Source organism: Chaetodon trifascialis, chromosome 16 (assembly GCF_039877785.1).
Source record: "Chaetodon trifascialis isolate fChaTrf1 chromosome 16, fChaTrf1.hap1, whole genome shotgun sequence".
Lineage (NCBI taxonomy): Eukaryota > Metazoa > Chordata > Actinopteri > Chaetodontiformes > Chaetodontidae > Chaetodon > Chaetodon trifascialis.
In genome coordinates, this window is record NC_092071.1 from 9,483,072 (window position 1) to 9,506,777 (window position 23,706).

At 41.9% G+C, this 23,706-nt stretch overlaps 1 protein-coding gene across 1 annotated transcript in view; it reads right to left on the reverse strand.

Moving 5' to 3' along the window:
- Positions 1-1,246: 1,246 nt before the first annotated feature.
- The window catches only part of nsg2 (neuronal vesicle trafficking associated 2), a 39,022-nt gene continuing 16,562 nt past the window's right edge, over positions 1,247-23,706 (reverse strand). The window contains exons 4-5 of the mRNA XM_070983370.1: positions 4,538-4,648; positions 1,247-2,812 (exon numbers count right to left, since the gene is read on the reverse strand). Coding sequence (XP_070839471.1) covers positions 2,615-2,812; positions 4,538-4,648 — 309 coding nt within the window. The 3' untranslated portion in view covers positions 1,247-2,614. The remainder of the gene's footprint in view (positions 2,813-4,537; positions 4,649-23,706) is intronic.

Below are 23,706 nucleotides of genomic sequence, written 5' to 3' on the forward strand. Positions count from 1 at the left end.
ACATCAAGAAAACATGTTACCATTGTTACCATTTGTTTGGAGCATATATGTTCATTTATGTCAGTCAGAAAGAAATGATGCTTTTATTTGTTTTTTGGGGAATCATGCCACACCAACGCACGTGCAGAAGAACGTGTTTGAAGGAACATACATTTAAATACTTCACTGTGTATTTTACCATTTTCTCAGTTGGTTTTTGTTTGAATGCCTTTGAATAAGCAACAAGTAGGACCGGCTGATAAGACAATATAAACAAAATAAATGTGTCGGTGATGATAGAACGATCTCATAAACATTAATAGGTGTAGTTGTCCATTATGGAAAATGCTGCAAACCAATGATCACGACTGTTTTATGGTAAAATTTGACAAGTATATCTTTGTCAGGTGACAACAAACTACTGCTCATTGTGTGCAATGGTCGGGGTTGAAACCTAGAGATATAAAGCATTATCTACAACTGAAATAGGAGGACTACAATAATAGTAAGGCAATAAAAGAGATACCAAAGCTTTGTTTTATTGCTGCTACTATGTCTTGGAGTTATAAATTACACATACTTGCCTTTTATTTGCGTGGCTGACACTGTGGGTAATGTATTTTTCTTTTCTGATGGGACTGAAATGCATCAACACAAGGTCACAACCTCAACTTCGTGGACATTTTAATTGCTGAATTTAATTATATTATTATTTACTCTTCTCCATGCTGTGTTTTCTTCAACCTTTCTATGAATGCTAATGCATTCACCAGGTGTTTCACTCCTTGGCACTGAAAAACAGGCAGCTGACAGATTCATTTGAATACAAGACTCTAATTAGCAAACCAAGCTATTCTTGTCACTCACAAGAAACCGTTATTAGTGCTGCACATAAGAAAAACAGGGGCCTTATCTGCCATTCACAGAGGACTCTGTAGATAAATAATATATCCAGTAGCCATTACAGATACAGGTATTCTTCTGGTAGGTTTTTTTTGTTTGTTTTTTTTTTGCTGTCAATCATAGGTGCTCATCATTACAGCCAACAAATCTTTTCTGTGCAGCTCTAGAAAGTTCTACACACAGGCAGCAGAACACACATTTAATGTAGTATGAATTTGGGTAGGAATATAACATCTGAATAATATAATGTGCTCAATGAAAAGCCGTCACTGTCATTCACGCTGGTCTGCCTCGGGGCTGCATTATACGCTGTGTGAGCGCTAAAGAGACACAGCGGTAAGCGGTACTGACAGACGCACTCAGCACAGGTCACAGCTTGTTTTATTTTTGAATTCAAACCAAGAGAAGAGGGACAAGGATGCACACTGATAAATTACATCAAGTATCGCTACATATCAACTAACAACATCACAATATCTCATAAAAGCGCTCTTGACAACAGATCCAACATTACAAAATGAAAAATAACGGCAGAGGAACAAAACTTGGCTGCAGTTGAAGCCCATCAATAACAAAATCACAGCGGAAAATAAAGAGTTTTGGCAAGAGACGGTGATATGCACGGTATTTCCTTTCCCATCTGCAACATCGTGTTTAATGGAGCTACAAGACTGGCCGCTGAAGCAATATGTAAGTAACTTGCATGAAGAAATTGAAAGTCTGTAATTAAAAAAAAAGGAGAAATCTCTGAATAAAAGCTACTACAATGCATACACACACAAAAAACTACAGCTTGGGTCACTGGGGGGGTTTCTGGAATTAAAATGTATAGCACAGCACATTGAAATGTCACTGTATATGAGCTATCAAACAGCCATGATGGAAAAATTCATTCAATCAACTCAGGACGTGTCGTGGATGTGGACAATGGTGTCAAACCTTCCTCAGACAGTACAGCTGAAATTCTGTGTTTGGAAGTGTGTTACAGCAATACAAGACCATACTGACGTTGTTTGGATTGGAATATGAAGTGATCTGTGTGTGCGTGTGTGTGTGTGTGCGCGCATGTCTGTGTGTGTGTGGTGTTTGACGGACGTGCCTGAGGTTACACAGTTTGGACAAGAAAGCCAGGAAAGAAACGGAGGTATGAATGAATATACAGTACACACACTTGACGGAAAAAAAAAAAAAAGACTCACAAACAGGAAGCTTGAAATTCAGCACCGACTCGCGCCTTTGTACAAAGAGTGGCCTGGTAATCACATACAAATCATCCATACGTTACAGTAAAAAATGAACATACCATGACTGTCAATAAATAATAAATTAGAGGAGGGGAGTAAACATGGTAACGAGAGAGCAGACTGTGTGTTTGTGTGTTTGTGTGTTTGCGTATGTGAGTGTGGATCAGCAGACGATGATAATCCCAAGAGAGCAAAGGTTCAACGGGGAATGCCCCTCCATAAGAGAGAGTGAGCACATAAATGGGCAGTCAAGGTAAATCAGAATATGACCTAGCATGTGTGGGTTTCTGTCTGCATGCATGTTTTTACTCTATATTGGCATTATATATGTAGCTGTTGTGTTTGTGTGCGTCTCTTCTTGTCTACATTTCTGAATACTCACCTACATGTTTGTGTGTGTCTGCGTCTATATCTGCCTGTGTCTGTATTTCTTCATGTCTGCGTGTGTCTGTATGTGTTTACAACACCCTTTAAACCGTTCAGCCAACTCAGTGGCCCTCGCCGCTCGGGGGTTTGGCGTCGTGCTGCTGCCCCCCCGCCCCTCCAGGCAGCCAGGGGGAGACAGAGTGCGAGGTGGTCTGCTTGGCCATGCTGTAGTGGCTGATCACTGTGTAGAAACGGCCCCTCGAGTTGGCATCCTGGGCGGCGTAGTAAGCCTCCAGAGAGGCTGGGATACACCGCTTGTGCTGTGAGGGAGAAAGGGAACAGAGGTTCAGAACATTCATCAGTTACCTTACCAACACTTCACGAGAACTTGAGATGATGGAATAGCTTGAGTAGGTTTGATCAGAAGAAATTTGCTTCCCTTCATACTTTCCTATATATTCCTGATACAGCCCTTACATTCATTATACATTTTATGAGAGCAAGAGGGGAAAATGGGAGAATCCATTTACATTACTGGAGCTAAGAATATCTAGGAAAATATCGAGGGGAAGGGGACTCGTAATAATGCACTGAAGGGCATGTGTATGTGAGTGTATTTGAGTCCGTATAGCAATGTGCTTCAGTCCGAATACATTAAAAACCCTGCGTGCAGTTGTGTAGTGCTTGTGCCGTATTGTGTGTGTGTGTGTGTGTGTGTGTGTGTGTGTGTGTGTGTGTGTGTGTGTGTGTGTGTGTGTGTGTGTGTGTGTGTGTGTGTGTGTGTTTCTATTGACACTTTTGCACCTGGTGAACGTGCACGTGACACTTCTAATAATACCTCTGCAGACTGCAGTCGGAGCCCCTGCAGAGGCTGAAACTAGATTTATTCCACCTAAAAGACCAGATTTGTCCAGAGACGCAGACTTCCGAGGTGACCCCTCACAAACTACTGTGAAACTTATAAGTGCAATGCAGTGGACAGCACCACTGAGGGGAGGATGTCCCTGCAAAGATTCAACAGTCATACTGCACATATTGTTGGACAAGGATGGCCGACATTAGCCATATGGATCGTGGGTTAGTGATCATAATGTGGTAATTATTGTCAAATAGACAGAAAGTCTAATTTTCATTTAATAGTCGACACAGCTAATGACATACAGCATGAGAGCGGCCTCCATGGAGTGTCTTTCTTTGGCTTGAAGAAAGCATAAAATTACACTTGATTACACTGGTAAAAAAAATCACTGATATCATTGATTGATGATTGCTGGTCTGATATGCCTCATTAGCCTCTTTCTGTAACATGACCTCAGAAATTAGCAGAAGTAGGGCAGGAGTATTTTATTTTTTTCCTCTCCCACAGGAGACTGGGCGGTGCGCACGCCTTTAATTCTTTATTTAGATTGGAGGGGAAGTAGAGAGGGAGGTAGTGAAGGGCAGAGAGGATGAAGCACCTTGCATGAGAACTTATAGGGAGAATATACAGAATAACTCTAGTATGAAGAGATGTTTGATAAGTTATCTAAAGGAATAGTTCGACAACTATGAAGCCATAGCCAGCAGTCAGTTAGCTTAGCACAGCATAAAGACTGGAAACAGGGGCAAACAGCTAGCCTGGCACTGTCTGAAGAAAGTCTGCCTACCAGCACCTCTAAAGCTCTAATTAGCGCTGCATATTTAGCATATTTAGTTAAATATAATATGGACTGGACTAGTTATTGACTCTGGACTCCAGGAAGCTTGTGGTTGTAACGTGGCAAATGACCTCATCTTAAACTTTGTTTTTTGTCTGAACTAAACAAATGAGTTATAACGTGCTTGCTTTTGTCTCAGTTTACAGTGTTTCTGCTGAATTAAGATAAACCTATTTTAGGATTATTTATGGAAAAATCAAATCAAAAATATGATGGAAAAAATTGTCATTAATGAAAATACATCGGATGAAGCAATTCCAGTTCCACACCATATTCCAGCTACCACCGGGCTGTAGATAGGTGTGCTGTCACACTGGAAAATGAAACCAGGCCAATCACTGATCTCACCTTATAAATGAATCCATCTGGGCAGGCGTGGTCGTAGGTGAAGGCTTTATAAACCACCAGGAACACGATGCAGGCGAGGAAGGCCAGGGCCAAGATGATCAGAATGGTCACCTGGAGGGAGGACAAACGCTGGTCACTGCATGTGTGTGTATGAGGATTGTGGGTATGTGTGACAGGGTTAGGGTTACACAGCCAGAAAGATGGAGTGTATGCACTTGCATGTGTGTGTGTGTGTCTGTGTGTGTAGTCATAATAAATGGTACAGTAAGATGCTGCTGACTGAGGTTAATGGCTCCTCAAGGCAAGGTGTTCCCATCGAGCTTCGTGATGAATGATTCCGGTTGTGACACTATGTATGAACAAATACATAGACGTCAAGTCAGCAGCACATGAGGACGATTTCTCTGCTGTTTAACCGTCCTGCTGTGTTCTTCTTTTCTGTCTGCTCTGTTTTTATGTGTTGCAACAGGATTTCTCTGCATAGTAGACCGTTTACACAGCAGAGTTGTCATAGCAGGAAAAGCACCGGCGCCACTAATAACGGTAACAATGGCTCAATTCCAGCATGACAGGAAGCCAGCATGAACAAAACCAGGACCCTGAAACTGAAGCAACTAAATGGAATTCAGCTGTCATTAATTCCATTATTTACACCTGCCCTTTTCCCATTGTGATGCATCGAAACGTCTTACATGAAATACGTCATTATGAACTTCTAATTAGGTTTCATCAATAAATAATGGCGAAATTCATATTCATACAAACTTAGAAACGTCCACATTAAATCACAAATGCTCATTAAAGTGAAGTAAAGCTGCTGCTGACTTGTCTCGGCTTACACAAAATCTTCTTGTCATCCTCAAAGATCTCACTGTCATGCAGAAGGTGAAATTTTGTCATGTGAGGTGAGCTTAATAGACAGGACTTTATTACAGCAAGCTGTGTTTCTATAAAGACCAAGTGAATCAGGACTGGGCCATTCAAACAGCTTAAATGTTGGTGCACAGAAACAGTTTATCAGCAGCATCTTTCCTCAAGGACTTGAGGAATTTGTATCATTTTACAAATATGGATTTCCAAATGAGTCACTTCAAGCAAACTGCAAATGTAATTGTAATGTAATTATACAGAAAATTATTTTATCTGTGATTTGCATTTTTTCCACGTTAGTGTATATATAACAATGTCGATTCAGCCCAGCTGTCAGTGACAGTCTCACTGACTCTGGTGTGATTGTGTGTCTGAAAATTTAATGGCTTTCAATTGCTGGGTATCTTGTTTTTGAATCGGTTTCATGAATCAATCAGCATCCTTCCTGGTACCAAACCTGTGCTGATTGCTGGTGCACTCAAGGAAGCAAGAGAAATCAATTAGGGCTTCATCTACTTTCTGAATGTTTACCGTTTACTGCTCAGAGCACATGACAGAAAAAAAAGCTCTTCCTTTTCCTATTGTAAACACAGCGACATACAGGTTTATGTAATGCATTTTCTGAAACCTCAAGCAGCTCTGAGGTGTTCGAGTGTGCAATTCAAACCTTTCAATTGCTGGTCTAACCCAAATATATTATTAAAAACAACTAGAACAAACTAAAATGTTCTGGTCAGTTTTCACAACGAGGAGCTGTGAAGTGTTATCAGGATTTGCTTGGACAGAATCAAAATGCATCTGAAATGTGAAAAACGCTTAATAGCAGCCAAAAGCAGAGCAAATCTAAAATGATGGAAATGAATTTATTTCGGCGTACAAATAAGAACGCCTCTGTGTAGTTTGAGGTGTGAAATATTCATTTCCCTGGCAGGCTAGACAATGTCGTAGTAAAGCAGATTAACATATAAAAGGATTTGTTTCCTTCCACTTTCTACTTGACACCCTGATTGGGTGCTTCTGACTGAGCATTTAATTAGAATTATGCAAATCAAGTTCAAAGGATAGCTGTGTTTAAAAATGTTACTGTCTGCCAAGTCATAAACGCCACCGTAAGGTGTGTGTGTGGTGCACGCATACGCCTGCACCTGTATTTGTGCATACGTCTGCTTTCCCCACAGGCTGAAAAATAAAGCTAAGAAGTCAGATTTATCCCTGTGAGCCCGTTGAACAAAACAGAATCTTCCATAATGGATGAATATTTCTAATGTCCTGTTTCCATTTCTAGAACGACATTAAAGCCATTCCCGATTTACTGCTCTCCATGTGATCTGTCACAGAGATGTCAGAGCAATTACACATTGGTGTGATCATTAGTCTCCATCAGTGTTGTGGGGGTGGACAGGGACACGCAAGCTAAGTGACTGTTTACTTGGTGTCAACTGGGGGACACGACTCTCAGCCTTGGTTGCTGCTGACACTCTCAGTAAATTACATCTCTCACATCACACACCGCCATGTATTAAAAGGACGTGTTTAAAGTCACGGTGACCCGCCTTTTGGAGCGGAAACAGACGTAAAATGACTGATTAAGACCCACCCTGACCCCCTTTTACCCCCTTTTTGAATGGTGATGCACATGAAACAGCTTATTAAGAAGAGGGATTACTATAAAGCTCCTCACATCATGGATCGAGCAATGAGTGTTTTATGCATGTGGAGACCCAACTTTGCTTAGACACTTTGAAACATGAAACGAAGGCTTAAATCGCTAATGACTGAAGAGATTTGCTCCTCTGCGCAACTAAACTGCATGCATTTGAATTATTTGTCCGTGTAGCCCACTCTCTCAATTCTGATTTTTCATTATGCTGTGGCATGGCTCATAACATTTACTGTAAATTCGTTTTGCATAGGAGGTGAATTGAAGAGCGGTCTACGATAGCCAAAGCATATAACTCTGGCTACGCATGTAGAGCGGCTTGGTTAGCTTATAGCTACACTGTTAGTCAATAAAATAACAAGATGAAATATTTATGACGTTGCATAAAACAGGTGGTTCACACATTTAAATTCCCCTTTGTGATAACACCAGAGATTTTTCTTATCTGTCTATATTTTCCTCATTCACTTCATGTAGGTTACAGCACCAATTAGCTAAAACAGAAGATTGACACGGGGTTAACTTACACCAGAGAAGTTGGCCACGACAGATTCAAGGACTGTTGTAAATGTAGGATATTTTACCGCTTCACAAAACGAATGCAAAAATGGCTACAAGACATTATTGAGCCAGTCCATATTTAGAAAATCCACATTTGTGAAATGCAAATGAAACAATAAATGAAACTTTATTAGAGCAGGATACTACATATGAAATTCAGCAGATTATTTATCGGATAAATCTGCTTCCTAAAAAAATGTATCATCTGCCAAGTCTTTACTGACGCTTAAGATTACAGATTAGTGGTATTAACCCTAACATGTAGACCTTAGCGTGCGTCAGAGTTCGATGACACTGTCATTATCGATTCAACGCAGCAGCAGCATTCGGAGGTAAGAAGACACCCCGCCCTTTTAATAGAAATGATTGCTCCAAAATCCCTGTTGATGCAGCCGCAACCATGTGGCGTATAAATCCATTAAAAATCTATCCTGACCTTTCTCCATTATTCATAATCTGGCTGAACTCCGCAGTAAACCTCAGGCGGTCGTCATACAGCTCACGGATGAAGACATGAGGTGGATTCATACTTTCATCTGCCAGTGTCAATTGTCCTCTGTGACAAGACAAAGCTCCTATTTATCTGACATCAGCTGAATCTGTGCCAAAGGTGTGGTCACATTAAGCATAAGCAAATAAACATAATAGAACAAAATACAGTAGACAAAAGCAGAAAATGGGGGTTTTTATTGTCAATACGCGCCCATGATATCTCGCAGCATGACAGCCTCTCCCACCCACATCAACATCATCCAGTTTTCTGTGGAATACAGCTGATATGGCTGTTTTGTCATTAGTGCTCCAGTATGTGCCATCCTACACCACTATCACCACCACCACAACCATCATCCTGTTTGCTGCGCGGCACCGATAACAGACAGACGTTTGTTGTCCTTGGACGCAGGTAGAAGCACAGCATGCTGCTGTAATTTGGACTAAAAGCAACATGTCCTCAACAAGTATTGGCTCCATCAGTAAAGACTGGATTGATTGCGCGGGCTTTCATCGTTTCACCGAGTCACCCAGGGCTGGTAGAAACCTAGTGTTTCTATTCACGCGGATAAAAAAAAAAAAACATTCTGATTGTATTCAAATCTGCGCTGAGCAAGGCTTTTATGCAAAACAATGATTTTACCAGCATCCAGGTCCTCCTGTGCACTCACACTGTTTGCCCACATGAAACTGGAACTGACAAATAAAAGCTTAAGAGCAAAGTAAAAGCTGAACACCCACGAAACTAAACAAATCAGACTCATCTCTTACCTCTTTTATCCTGACAGTATATTATGCTGTACAGTGATCACACATAGGTTCACTGGGGCTTTGTGCATTTGAAGAGTTAGGTATTTATTTTGTTCAGAAGCAAACCAAACTGAGCTGACAACAGTGTTACAACATTAAAAAACTTAATGACAAACATCATAACACACAAAGAGATCATGTGTTACAAACAACCTAAGTGTCCTTTAAGACCAAAAATACATCCGCAATAGATTATTTTCTTCATTAATCAATTAATAGTTTGGGCTTAAAGGTCAGAACAAGTGAAAAATGCTCAGTACAATTTCCTGAAGCCCAAGTTTTTGGCATCTAATTGCTTGTTTTGTCTGATCAACAGTCAAAAAGCTTCCTAGACGTTACGCATTTCACAAATGTTAAGCCTTGAGTGGCCCTCATTGATTTAAAGTCAGAAGTGAACTTGGTCTGAATATCTAAGCAGTTAATATTTCCTATTGAGAAGCTGGAAACAGTGAGAGTGTGCCACTTTTTCTTTTGCTTAAAAAAAAAAAACACTTAATTGATCACTGCATATTTTGATGCACATATTTTTCCTGCCCTTTGTTTTCTGCATCGCGGCGTCCTATCGGGGAGACAACAGGTGGCTGCAGCAGTGTATTACAGTTTTTGTATTTCAGAGAAAGACAAACAATCAAACCAGATTAGAAAAGATACAGAAGGATTGTTCATCTGTTCTCCATCTTCCTCATCTCTGGCTGCAGATTAAGCATCCACAATCTACCTATTGTAGATCCGCATCTTCCATAACACACACAGACACCACTTCCTTATTTTCTCTAACACTGACTCTATGTGGTTGAAAATAATTGATTTACAAGTCTGATATTTTCCACAAAATCCACTTCCCTTTAATTATTTATGGCTGTGCAGTGCATCCTAAGTTCAAAGGCAGTTTCCTGAATGGATCCTCTCCTTCAAGGCCCATCTCACCACCATTCGACATATGACTTCTCGTTTTTTCTCTCATTTTTTTTTTAAAGCCACGCAACGTTAGAAGGCAACACACCACCCACACTCTCACTGCTGGAACTTGACAAACCATATGGGGGAGCAGACACCTCCTCACATTCACTCGAGGAAAAAAGGAGAATATGTAAGTGTGTGTGTGTCTGTCTGAGCGGGAGAGAGGGAAGGTGGGGGTGTGACAGGAGGGAAAAATGATGCTGATAAAAACAGATAAGAGAGCGACAGAAGGGAGCAAAGTGAGAAATAAAGGAGGCGATGACTGAGACAATGAAGCAGCGAGCAAAAGGCAGCCAGAGAGCGAGTGGTGGAGACCAAGGGGCAGATGGAGCATCTCAGACAGACAGACAGGCGGGCGAGTAGGCAGGCAGACAGACAGGCAGGCGGGAGGGCAGACAGGCAGACAGGCAGGCGGGAGGACGGGCGGGCTGGCGGGCGGCAAACACAATGGGATATCTGTTGATGCATCAATCAATACACCAGTGAAGGCAGCATAAACAACTATTTTTCATTCATCTTCCTATTACCCCTCTGCCACCTCCTCAATAGCAGCACAAAGGAGGCTCGATCCTCCAGGCTTCCATGAAATATTTTCGTTTTCCATCCGCAGCGAAGCCTCGTGCTGACATGTGGAGCTACATGCATTAAAAAGCGCGATTAATATCAAATGAGAAGAGGTCTAATATTAAATACATTTTATCTTGGCTGTAATAATCTCAAAGGCCTTTAGGGAAGTTTCCCAGTAATGAAATTAATGGACTTGGTGACAGGATGAGCTAGAGCAGAGAGAGTCTCTCCTAAAAAAAAATTGTAAAAAAGCTTAAAGGTCAGCGGTCATATCGCAGCGAAAGCCAGAATATGTCCACCAGACTGGACATCTAGCAGCAAAGGAGAGGACAAGAGAGGAAACCCCTCTCTTAAAGGATAGCAAATTTTATATTTGAGCTCGCCTACAGTACTTCTTGTAGTTGTGTGCACGGAGTTGCTATCAGTTCCAAAAATAATATGATTATAGTCTAAACTGTCAGCTTGTTGGCAACCTGTCTGATTGACTGAGTGTTTTTCTCCTAATGACTGCTTTTTAGCGATGTTCTCAGGTTTCCTCAGCACAATTAACTTGGTGACAACGGTGCTGAAGGAGCTGATAAAAACTGCAGCAAAAAGTGCCTAAAAAAAGACACGAGCTGATATTGAATCAGCTTTATGGGGCAAGTCTGTTTGGACACACAAGGAATTTGACTTCAAGTTCGCTCTCAATGTATTTGCATCTGAAAGTAAGAGGTGAAAAAAAACAAGAAAACAGACGATATGCATGTTTATGTACATATATATTAATGAATCATCCAAGTTTTAGGCCTCTTTCACAGCATTTTGTCTTGTCATAGTCAAAGCACAGGTGCATAATTATATAATCAATGTTCAAGTGTCCCAGTAAGCCATGACAGTGTGACGGTGAGCCAGCATGCGACTGAAGCAGCTAAATGGAATTCATTAATCATTCGTTTTATTATTTACAGCTGTGCTGATCCGACTGTGAGACATGTCAAAATCCTCTGTAAAAAAAAAAAATGTAAAAAAAAAAGGAAAGCATTCTCTGGTTCCGGCTTCTCACATGTGATTCGCAGCTTTTCTCAGTTTTATAGGATTTTAAATTGCATATCTGCAGGGTTCAGACTGCTGGACCAGACAAAACAAGTCATTTGAATACATCTCCATGTGCTTCTGGGAACTTGTCACTTGTGATATGCATCCCTTTTTTTGACAATTTTCCTACATTTTATAGAGTAAACAGCAGAAGATGAATATAAATGTTTCTGCCATAATCTTAACTATGACGTCAGACGCGGTTCAAAACTGCAATACAGTGAGAAATATTCTGCATTCATTCCCCTCAAGGACAACACCAACCGATCTAGCCTCAAGTCTGGATGGCAACGTCTCCTGCTGAAGCCTCCGAGTCCTCACCTATTCATCACATGTGCAAGCGTTTATGACGGGGATCAGCTACATAAAAATGTAAATGAAATATTCTCATGTCCTCTTCAGGCACTTTTGTAATGATGGAATCAATGGGGCATACCTGTAAGGGCAAGTAGCTGGAAACTACAACCAATAACTGAAATGTCACAGGTTTGATCCCTGAGTGTCCTTGAGCAAAACACGGAGCTCATACCTACCCTACTCACCGAACATGGAATATAAATGTGCAGGTTGTGGACAACTTCAAAACAAAGAAAAAAGCAATTTAGGACAAAGTATCTAAAGCCAAAATAGTCATTTTGAAGAAATCCATCCATCCATTTTCTATGCCGCCTATCCCTTCCGGGGTTGCGGGGGGGCTGGAGCCTATCCCAGCTGTCGATGGGCGAGAGGCGGGGTGCACCCTGGACCGGTCACCAGTCGATTGCAGGGCAACATATACACACAAACAACCATTCACGCTCACACTCACACCTAGGGGCAATTTAGAGTCACCAATTAACCTAATGAGCATGTTTTTGGTCTGTGGGAGGAAGCCGGAGTGCCCGGAGAGAACCCACGCATGCACGGGAAGAACATGCAAACTTCACACAGAAAGGCCCGACCCGGGGATCGAACCGACAACCTTCTTGCTGTGAGGCACGCGCACTACCTGCTGCTCCACCATGCAGCCCAATTTTGAAAGAAAGAAGAAATATGAAATATGACTGATATTTCATTCTAAGACAAATACTGATGCATGAATAAGTATTTTACTGTTGTAAGTGGTCACGGTGCAGCTTGTTGTACCATTTAGTCCGTAGTTCACAACCTCCAGTCGGGGTAAAGCCTCATTTAAAGGTTCACAAGATAAATCAGAGCAGTCATGGGATGATTAATGAGAAGTTCTGCTATATAGCTTTGTATTCCCAACTTGGACATTTCTCTTATGTTTGCTTTTATGGATTATTGGATAATTTGGACTGGTTTAATCTTTAGCAATGCATTGAATTTTCAAAGCGTAGGATATGTTTGTTTATGTAATAATACATCCCTCTGAAATGCAGTGGACTAGCAGTATAAAGAAGCTTACAATGGAAAAGTGCTTGTAAATAACACTTATGTAGAGTACTTGAATAAGTGTACTTCCTCTCCAGCGCTGTGGTTTTCAAACTTATGTTCAGCGTGATGCCACAGTTCAAGAGGAAAAACATGTTTTTCTAAATTGATATTTTTAGAGCCGTTTCTGCTGGATGTGAGAAGAGCAGGCTTTTTTCCACCGACGTTCTACTTTCTGCTGCGGTGACTGTCTTTTCCCTCCCAAAGCATCTCCGTGCAAAGTTCCCTTTTGTTTTTAGTGGAACAAAGAACAACTCTCAAAGCGGGGATCTTTGGGGAGCCAGCTACCTCAGAGCGGAGTATCTGAGACGGGGCAGAGGGACGTCAAGGAGACTGTGTACGGGGGGATTTGGGCTCTCGAGGACTGGCTATCCGGTTGAGACGAGCGCAGCTGCAGTAGTGTGGCAACAAAGTACAAACACTCCGCTGTAACGATTCACCGCGTCTCGGATGGAAACACAAAAACGCCAGTCTGACAAAACGCAAGATTTTCCTCTGATCTCAGGTCAGCTGAGGTCCGCACACAAGAGCACGCGTCCCTCAGAGCTTAGCGGGAGGTTTTGCGAGGTTTCGTCTAGTGAGGTCAACAAGCTGCATTGTTCAATACTTAAACAAAAAAAAAAACGAATGCAACATGGGCTTAGTGGATTCTTATGCAGCGCCCATGCTGTTTTTCTGGGTATGTGAGGGGATTTTATTATAGACCTACCATTTCATATAAAGGTCACCGGGATCCAATGAAGAAAACAACTCATTCAGTAAAGTTACAGCAGGGTGTGTGTGTGTGTGTGTGTGTGTGTGTGTGTGTGTGTGTGTGTGTGTGTGTGTGTGTGTGTGTGTTGATGACAGCAGACTTGGATCACCGAATTTAAGGATTAAGGCAGATCTGATCATGTTGAAGCTTCTTTGTCGCATACACAGGAAAAATACAGAAACGCACAAGCTGAAAACTAAATTCTGTTTGGTGTGAACAACATAATCTCCCTCTCTGAGCATATCCAGAGGTGAGTGAGTTGCAAACACTGTACCTGCAGCCTCCTCCATAAAAGCGCAGTAAGAGTTGCTGAATTGTCTTTTTAAGCGGACCAGGTTGGCCATCGCATTGACTCGCAGGAACAAAATGAGGCCTCTGAACTACAGTGTGTTCAAGCTAAAAGGGAGATACAACAGCCAGAAACAAATTAGAGGACATTAAAACCTTTAAACCACCCGTGAAAAGTACAAAAATAACACGACTAACAACTGATTTGTGCAGATTACGGTCTTCTCATTTCAAATTTACTGTTTTTTTTAATCATCTTAAACCACAGGATCACATCCATATTAGTCAGCTCGACCCATAAAAATCAAACGTTTCCGATGTAATCGCGAAGGAGCCGACTGCTCTGATGATTAGCTTGGAGACGAGAGATTTAAATCCTGCATGCAATGAGATAACATGCTGACTGTCCACGGTGACTTGGCCTATTTTTCAAAGGCCGGCTCTTTGCAATCCAAAAAAAAAAAATTATTATTATTTTTCATGAGAACGTTACAGTCAGCCTTCACATCACGTTTTGTGTTTCCAGCATGAGTGAAGATCAAATCTTTTCTCAGGGATAATGCGCTTCAGAAATGTCTGGGGGGGCTACATGAGGCCAAACGTACGATGCGAGGGTCTGACTACTGAAATACTAACACTGTCTTCTGGGTGTGTGTGTATACAGATAGCATTATTGTGACTTCCTCTGCTGTTTTGTAGAAAGACGTGTCATTCAAGAACATCAAAAGTCTTTCTCTCTCACATGCACACAGACTGTTCCAGCACCGACTGAGACTGTGCACGTTCAGCAGTAGATAGATGCTAATTATGCTAATGTATCCCAATTAACCAAGGTCTCTATGGAGACAAAACTTCAAAGGTTTTGTCAGAGCATGCTGTCACACTGGTTAGAGATGTCGCCCAGAGGAGAATGCGCTATTGGGGTGCAGACTTCAATTCAAAGAGCAGGTGGGCTTAAAATGACAGAAACGGGAAACAGAGCAGGGTCGGAAAATGCATTAACAAGAGCGCGATGAATAAACATCACACGTGCTGCAACCCTGCAAAACCTCGACATGATACTCAATTGCTCCTGAAATATGATCTGAACCTACTGTTCCCCTCACACCTCTGAAACATGTGCACTGAGGAAATAGGCAATACTGATAGATCAGGACATGAAATCCAAATGCATCCGCGATGACGTGAACACACAAGAGCGCGCGCACAAACACACACAACCAGGCACTCATTATGAATCCGTAATGAGTCTCTGAGGAGACACTAAACATCTGGATAAGATTTGCTAATCAGCTCATACTCTGCTAAATGAAGATGTTGCAAGAGAGGAGATATTATTTATGACGGGACCCACCTCTCAACACACACACACACACACACACACACACACACACACACACACACACACACACACACACACACACACACACACACACACACACAGCACTCTTAGTACACCTCTAAACAGTTGTTTACATCACAAGACAAGGTTCATTACTCTAATGTATCCCAAGCGCTCAGTCTCCTGGGCATTTTTGATGTTCTGCATATGTTCACCATGTAGACAGCTGTGTGTGTGTGTGTGTGTGTGTGTGTGTGTGTGTGTGTGTGTGTGTGTGTGTGTGTGTGTGTGTGTGTGTGTGTGTGTGTGTGTGTATGTGTGCTGGGTTGCTACTTGGTCACTCTTAATGGGCATCATGTTGACAGATGACTTGAAATTCAAGTCTTCTCCAATATTTCTTTTCTTTCTTTTATTTCTTGTTGCACATTTAACCCAAACAATTTTCAGAGACCCCAAATTTATATTACAACCACAAAAGAAATTCTTCTTCTGCTTCATGCTGGTTTTAACATATCTACCTTTTATCTTTGGTGATTTAATTTTATTTTTAACATTGTTTTCTGTTTTAATTTAGTTTGAATGGCTGTACGTTACTCATACATTTTTAAAATATATGTGTTAGAAATATTTTTCGCATTATGTGACATTATAGGGCAATTTGCAGTGAATACAAAACTAAATTAGCTTCAGCTAGAGGATCAGCCAGCAAACAATTGGCCTTGAGAGCCATGCGGCGCCCTGACAGTCCTGCTGTAACAACAGAACAATCATAAGAGAAAGCTGCTCAGATAAGAAAAATATGAGGACTAAAAGTTGAGGAGACAGATAAAAAGGATTTTTGTACTTGAGTGAGTGAGTAGATGGGGAGATTTTGGAGAGAGATATGATTCAGTGGGGAGTGTGAGGATTTGTCTTGAAGAGAGGAGCTTAAAGGGTAAAACAGATGATGGGGAGAGACTCTCCGCCGCCTGCTGCCCTCGTCCCAGCTGAAAGATCACTACACCACCATTTCACCATTTCACAATCAGTTAAAGTGAGGAGACTCAGCGAGGGAAGACGAATAACGATACTAATAATAAATAAAGAGAGTGATGCCGCCAACGTCTGGACTGTGAATGCAGCATGAGTAACATATACGGTAGAGATGGGGGGATCGATCGCGAGGACAGACGTTAAAGTGAGAGGAAGCAACAGAGAAGTGAGAAGTGGAGGGTCAGACTAGCCCTCCTCAGTCTGTCTGTCTCCTAATTGCTCCCATGGCTCAGCCTGTCAGAACAGCAGCAGAGAAGTGAAGGGCTCTGGCTGAGGACGGGGAGCGCGATGGCCGCTCACTCTCTCCCTTCACTTTATCATTTTCGACATGGAAACTTCAAAGCCTGCTTTTTCTCTGGCTTATGGTTCCATTTCTATGATGGCAGAATGAGCAGTGAGTGACTGTCCATGCAGCAGGAGTTTGTCCTTTGAGTCTTATCTGACTCAAATTCATCAGTCATTAATAGACTTCAGTCCCACGTCTCATGGTAAAGATGAAAAATGACAACATGCGACGACAAAATGCATCATTTGTAAAGCCGTTAGAAAATGCCTGTTGCAAAATAAAGTCCTTTTATGATCTGACAACGGTTCAGGTTTGGTTTAAGCACCAAAACAACTTGGTTAATTAAAGATCGTGGTTTGGGATGCACTCATCCAACACACCAGATCATTAGCAAAAACCGATTAACTGACCTCATTAAGCAGATCAGGTATCAGCCAGACGTGACAGATTCACATTGAATACAGTTTTTCTTTGCCATTATACAAATTCAGCTGCATTCATTCAGTATGAGCACCACGGCCAGCTCTGACCTCACGATACAGTGCGCTGAACTACGTTTGGAAACAGAGAGAGCTGATTGGTCGTCAGTGTGGGAGGAAATCTTGAGTTGAGGTATCGTAACAGGACAGAAAACGATGGCTCATAAAAGTCCAATGTTTTGTTGAAACATCCATCCACGCTCACCTCCTCCCTCTGCTCATTATCTGACTGTATGAAATACGTCACCATGCATCCTCCTTCACTCCCGATGGACAAAATTAATAATTCCTACAAGCACTAGCGGGCTTTGTCACTTCAAGGTTGTTTTGGGGCACTTGTGAAACGTCTGTCCTTTGTCTCGGGGGGACAGTCTCAAAGGTGATAATCATTACACATGATTCAAATCCGGTAAACAGTAACTGCTGTATTCCCACACAACTACAGACAGTGAAACAAGGTTTATACCTCACAAACCCGACTGGCTTTATTTTCATTGTGACCTTGTTTTTTTTGTCTTTTGTTTGTCTTTATCAAAAGTGCTTTTACAAACCTGTTTGGCTTCATATGCTTTTAATGATGTTTTGTAAAACAGGAAAGAGTACACAACTCAGCGAAGCAACAGCCTGCATTAATCTTAAAAATTCATTGCTTTAATAAGACATTTAAACATGAGAGAAAAAAAATCCCTATCTTGCAATTTTATAAAATCCTTTGAATATTGCTAGATCAGCACCAGACAATAATTACTTTTTCCTCAGGCACTGGCCTAATTTTCCCACTAGATTTGTATTGAAATAAGCTTAGAAGTCTTAGAGATATCGTGCTAGCTATGAAAACAAAAGTCATAGATGATAATTGTGTTCACAGGCAGTTTCCTACTAAAAGAAAGGGTGTCTTGATTTGATCCTCTCACTAACTAACTGGTTAAATAGATAAAGGAAAATACAGGTATTTATAAAACTTCCATGCCTCCCATTCCTATCCAGAGCTGTGGAGCAAAATCTCCAAAAATGACTGAAACAAATCACATATTTCATGCTGTCAGACCGTATTGACTCGTTGGCCATCTATCAGACTCAGAAATCCTTTCTAGCCTTAACAATGCCTGACAACTGAGTTCGTAAGTCCAGCACTGGAGTTTGTACAAAAACAACACAGTCTTAGATTCAAGATCCCGTTTCCACAATCACAAACTGGATTTTCTCTTTGCCTTAAAGTCCCCCTGCACTCAAGAAATATTTTTTCTTCTTCTTCCTGCAGTTTGAGCTTCGCTGTGCAGAATGACGTACATGCAGAGTCTGGCAGTAGAAAGCCGTTTTTACATTCATCTGCAGAAGGTGGAACGGTCGTCTGTGCTCACTGAAGATCCAATTTTCAAGGGGCGGGTCTACGAGCATGATTTGTGACATCACGGATAGTTTGGAAGCCAATCCAGGTCCAATATTCAACTTTCAGAAGCGTGATGTGCAAAACATGAAGCCTCCAGTGCACATGTACACTGAGAGTGGACTTTTCAGAAGCAGGAGACAACTTATGTCCAACAGTTTAAATGAATAATAAAATTTTTTGGAGAAAAAAACAAATTAGACACAAATGATTGTTCAACATAACCCATTTTATCTTAACACGCGTCTAGAAGGGATCTTCAACCTTTGAGATGAACAGTAACGTGCAGTCAGAGTTTTATTCATGTGTGAATGGGACAGCGAGATGATTTATGTATATGTATTCACATCTGCTGATACTGATAGGCAGACAGTGACTGAAGTCTGCTGTCCTTTGAGGTGCTGCTTGATATGGGATCTGAAACTAGAAGTAGAGCAGAACAGAAGCCATCTGGATTTATAAATCATCCCAAATATCACTCACACAGCAGCGACGTCTGTCTCTGTTGTCATATGTCTTTCTATCGGGCCCTGAAGATCAGCAGTCGTCTGTCTGTCCAGCCTGTCTAAAGCCTGTCTGCGTGTCTTGTATAGCAGCTGACATAGCGGGACCTCCGCGCAGTGACAAATGACTCAAACTTGAGTCGACTTTGAGGCCTTTGGGACGGGAGACTGACCTAACCAGGAGTGTGTTTGTGGTCCAGTGGAGCGTGAAGACACACGTTCGGCACCATCCAGCTGTACGCTGGTTTTGATTTTTGATCTTCAGCATGTTAACAGCATCCTCTTCCATTCTGTTTTACATTGATAATTATTTTTTCCTCACATGAAGCCAGTTTATCGTATTAACCGAGTCACAATTTACCAATGACAGCTCAGAGTACATGTACTTCAAGTGTGTGTGTGCATGCACACCAAGGCTCTAGGATCTTGGGATCACATCTGGCTAGTTCATTTTATCAGCAGCCAGTTTTGAACAATAAGATGTCTGTGAATATCTGCCAACAGAAGCTGGCACAGGAACTGTGAGTGTGTGTTAGAAGTGTTGTAAAACGCTCCCCAGAACTGAGTTTGATGAGAGTGTGAGCACACTGCCACCGATTGTTGGCTTGTTATGACACGATAGAGAGGAAGAGGGAAAAGGAGCGAAGAAGAGGGCGAAAGGGAGCAAAGCAGCAGATAAGCGTGTGAGCAGGACAGATGACGAGAGGGAGAGAGGGTGAAGGGGGGAGGAAAGAGGGAGGGATATGTGCCAAACGGCGATAAGTAGCCAGTAAGGTTGCCGGGCTGAATCCCTAAACAGGTTAAGAAACCCTCACTTATGTTACCAATTACTTTCAAGGTGCCTTTGGGCAAAACTGCAGCTGCGAAGCTGCAGATAATAACGCTGCAAGACGATTACTACATTCAAGTGAGCTCAGGACTTGTTAAAAATGAGCTCCGGCGTGTGTGAAAAAAAAAGAACACTGAAAGTATAACTAGACAGCCCTGAGGCATCGTCTGTCTGTAAATGTAGTCATGTAATGCAGCTTCTACGGTGTGCTACTCAAGGATCCGCAAGGAGTTCATAGGGGTGTATACACTTTTCATATTCTCCCATAAGGTAAACACGGAGTTACTTTTAGACATAGTTTTGTTTGTTTCTTTGTTTTTTTACTGATACCAACTTCTTGGCTGAATTTTTTTTTGTGTTTCTGAACGCAGCACATATCCACTGTTATTCTGGACAAAAGTGCTCAACAACTGTTGGAGCAATTTTCATGAAATTTTGTACAGACATTCATGAGCCCCAAGGGATGAATTTTAATGGCTCTGATGATCCCCTGACTTTCCCTCTAGCTCCACCGTGAGGTTGGCATTTGTGGTCACGAGTGACAGCTATGCCACAAAATAACCTGCAAAACCACTGAGATTCCCATCATCCTCAGCCGAAATTTGCTTTTAGCGCTAATTAGTAAATGATAAAATGAAAAAAAGTGAAATGTGAGCATGGTAAACATCATATTGTTCAGAATGTCTGCATTGTTATTGTGCACAACTTAGCTACCTAATATTAGATGATTAATGAACAAGTGAAAATCTGATTAAAAAAAATCAATAGTGTAAGAATCAGAGTGAAAATCAGGTTTTAAGAATACAATTTAAAGTGCAAATGCTCTGCTAGTTTAACTGTTTATTGTTTCTTTACCTCCTCAGAGAGACTCTGGTGCATAATCAGCAGCGTATTCACATTCCTCCCACCCCCTTTTCCTCCTCACTTTCCATCACTGGACCGGCATTCTGACCTGTCTTCCTTGATTAGGAATCAAATTCAGCTGAAAATCTGTTGCTTTTTCTTTATAAAATATGGCATATTTCAGGGAAAGATGGTAAAACCCTAAAAAAAGACATAAACCATAGTTTTAAAATTGCTAGATCTTTAGAAATAGATGACCACAGCCTGCGCTGATGCTCCCTTACAAACACATGATCATCTCTCTTTTAATAATACCTGCTTCACTCCAAGTGCAGCAAAGGAGTTTGGATGCTGTTGCTCCCACATAAGCACAAAAAAAAAAAAAAAAAAAAAAAGCACCCGCCCTCTGCCTCCCCTCCCTCTGATGTTCTGCTGCCTTCAACAGCACACAAGGTTCAGAGTATAATACTAGTGCTGAAGGTAAATCAATTGTTCCCCCGTTGCTCACTTGAATGTGTGTGTGTGTGTGTGTGTGTGCGCGCGCGCGCGCATATCAGTGTGGGTGTTTGAGAGTAGACGATGGCTATGAACACTCCCTACAATCAGCATACTATTAGTCATCCATACAAAACAAGGAAGAACAATACGTGGAACAGGAGGCTGTGCAAGGTCTCGAACCACAGCAGTAATTACCTCCAACCTGACAAACAGGGAAGGCCTTCTGTGGAGGCGGCAGATTGCAGCAAAGCTTTTATCGGAAGGCGAGGTGGAGGTAATAATGGGATAATTGTTTTGGACGATGGCTGCCTCTCCCGTCGTTACCTGCACAGGACTGCTAACTTCTGCTGGCACTGAGTCGGTTCCGCTTGGCAGTCATGGCGCTGTCATATAGTCGGTGTCTATGTGTGTGTGTGCATGATGAGGTTTGTTTTGGCATTTGTCTGAGAGTGCGAGAGTGTCAGTCCTGCAGGAGTGGGTGTGTGCACGTGGGTTTGGAGTGTGTGCGTGGGGCGAGAGTCGGCCAAGTACACCATGTTTTCTGGATAGCGAGCGTGCCAGAAACCAAGCAGGACAACATGAATTAAATCTCCCTTTCATCAATCTCTACACCTGCATCTCTCAATCCCTGCCCTGCTGCGCCAGACTAATCCATTCCTTTCCATACTAATCCTTTCTCTTCCACATCTTCATTTTCAAAGATGCTCTTCATGGCTTTTTCGTTTTATAGGAAAGTCTGCAGTTGAGAGTGGTGCCGAGAATGGAGGAGATGGAGAATGGATCTTTTGCGGCAAAGGTCATGAGCTGAATTTAAATCAAAAACACTGCAAATACCTTTCATCTGTGCTCAAGTCCATCCCTCTGATTAGATCCCGAGCAGAATTGGATTTTGATATTTGAAACTGATAAAAACACTGTGGTGATATTTGTTTCTTTGACAGAATGCATAACATTAATATAGGAACATAAAAAAAAATCTAACCTTTGCAGTGTACCAGTATATCACACGAAATTGTTTCACATAATAAAGCCACAGATACAGTCTACAACACTTCCTGTCTTGTGATTGACTTTGCAGATATGTTCATTAAACCTTCTGATACCTGACCTTCTGAAAACTATCCAGCCAGCATTGCATTTCTTTGTAAACATATCTGCTGTTACAAATTAGTTAGTATGTGAACATAATTTTTAGATGACAGCTAATCAAGAATCGTGACTAAAATATTCAGCGAGAAGGGCATTTTCCAGTTTAAAGGTAGATTTAGTAAAATCTAAATAGTAAACTTAAATTAGTATGAATATATATACACTTAATTCTACTGAAATGATGCAGTATGTGCACCAGAAATCCATGTTCATGTATTAACATACGTATCAATTTATGTTCAATTCACCTTGTTTTCTGTGTGATGCTACCTACAGAACATATATTTCATCCGCCTCAGTGAGACCTCTCCACGTTCAGTTTGCTCAACATGCAGAGAAGTCCAGGAGCCTTCAGTCTGGCTTTGTTTTAACAAGTTAATGAGGAGGGAAACGTGCTCTCCCCAGTTCGTTCGTGGAACAAAACAACTACAGGGAATACGCTGTATCTCAGGTCCGCTGGGAATAATCAGAAAGATGGAGAAAGAGAGGGAGGCAGGAGGGTGAAAGGGAGGCGGCGAGGGACAGAACAAGAGCAGGAGGGAGGGGCCCGGGACACGGTAAGCGATGACACATGAACCTGGTCTAAAGGGAGGAATCTTTGGGAAATAGAAAGGGAATGGATGAGAGAGACAGCAGGGAGGAGGGAGCTCTCGTGAGAAACAATCGTCATACATCTGCGCTTATGCCCTGCTTCCACCAGATTCTAACTGTATTTTTCATTCTTTATTTTTTCTTAATAACACAGCGTGAATATTAAAATGTCCCGTTTTACTATTTCCCCCGCTTGCGCCTATTTTTGTCTGCTTTGCCCCTGCAGAAGGATCATTCAGTGTTCACAGTAACACTGCGTGGCCACGGGTGTCACTGCGGATTACAAGCCGCCACTAACTGCCTGTCTTTTATAAAACGAGCTGCACCGCATTTCAAAATAAAGCAGTTTGAATCAAAATGGGGGGGGGATGGGGGGGCAATGCAGTAAGCAAAAATATGCAAGGAGAGGAAAGAAGAAAGCAGCAGCAGGGAAGAAGAGAGAAGTGGCGGAAAGGATGGAGAGTGATAAGCAGGAGCAAGGCGGTGAGGGAGGGCAGATTAGAGAGCATTTTACACTCTGAGCTCTTCATCCATCAACACAATCTGCAAAGCTTTGAAGAGAGAGGAGATGTGCAAGCTTTTCATCCAGAAATGTTTGCTCTGTACTGCATCGCACGCTGTGTGTGTGTGTGTGTGTGTGTGTGTGTGTGTGTGTGTGTGTGTGTGTGTGCGTGTGTGTGTGTGTGTGTGTGTGTGTGTGTGTGTGTCTGTATATGTGTGTGAACATGCCTGCGTGCCTGCAGAATCAGCTCTGTCA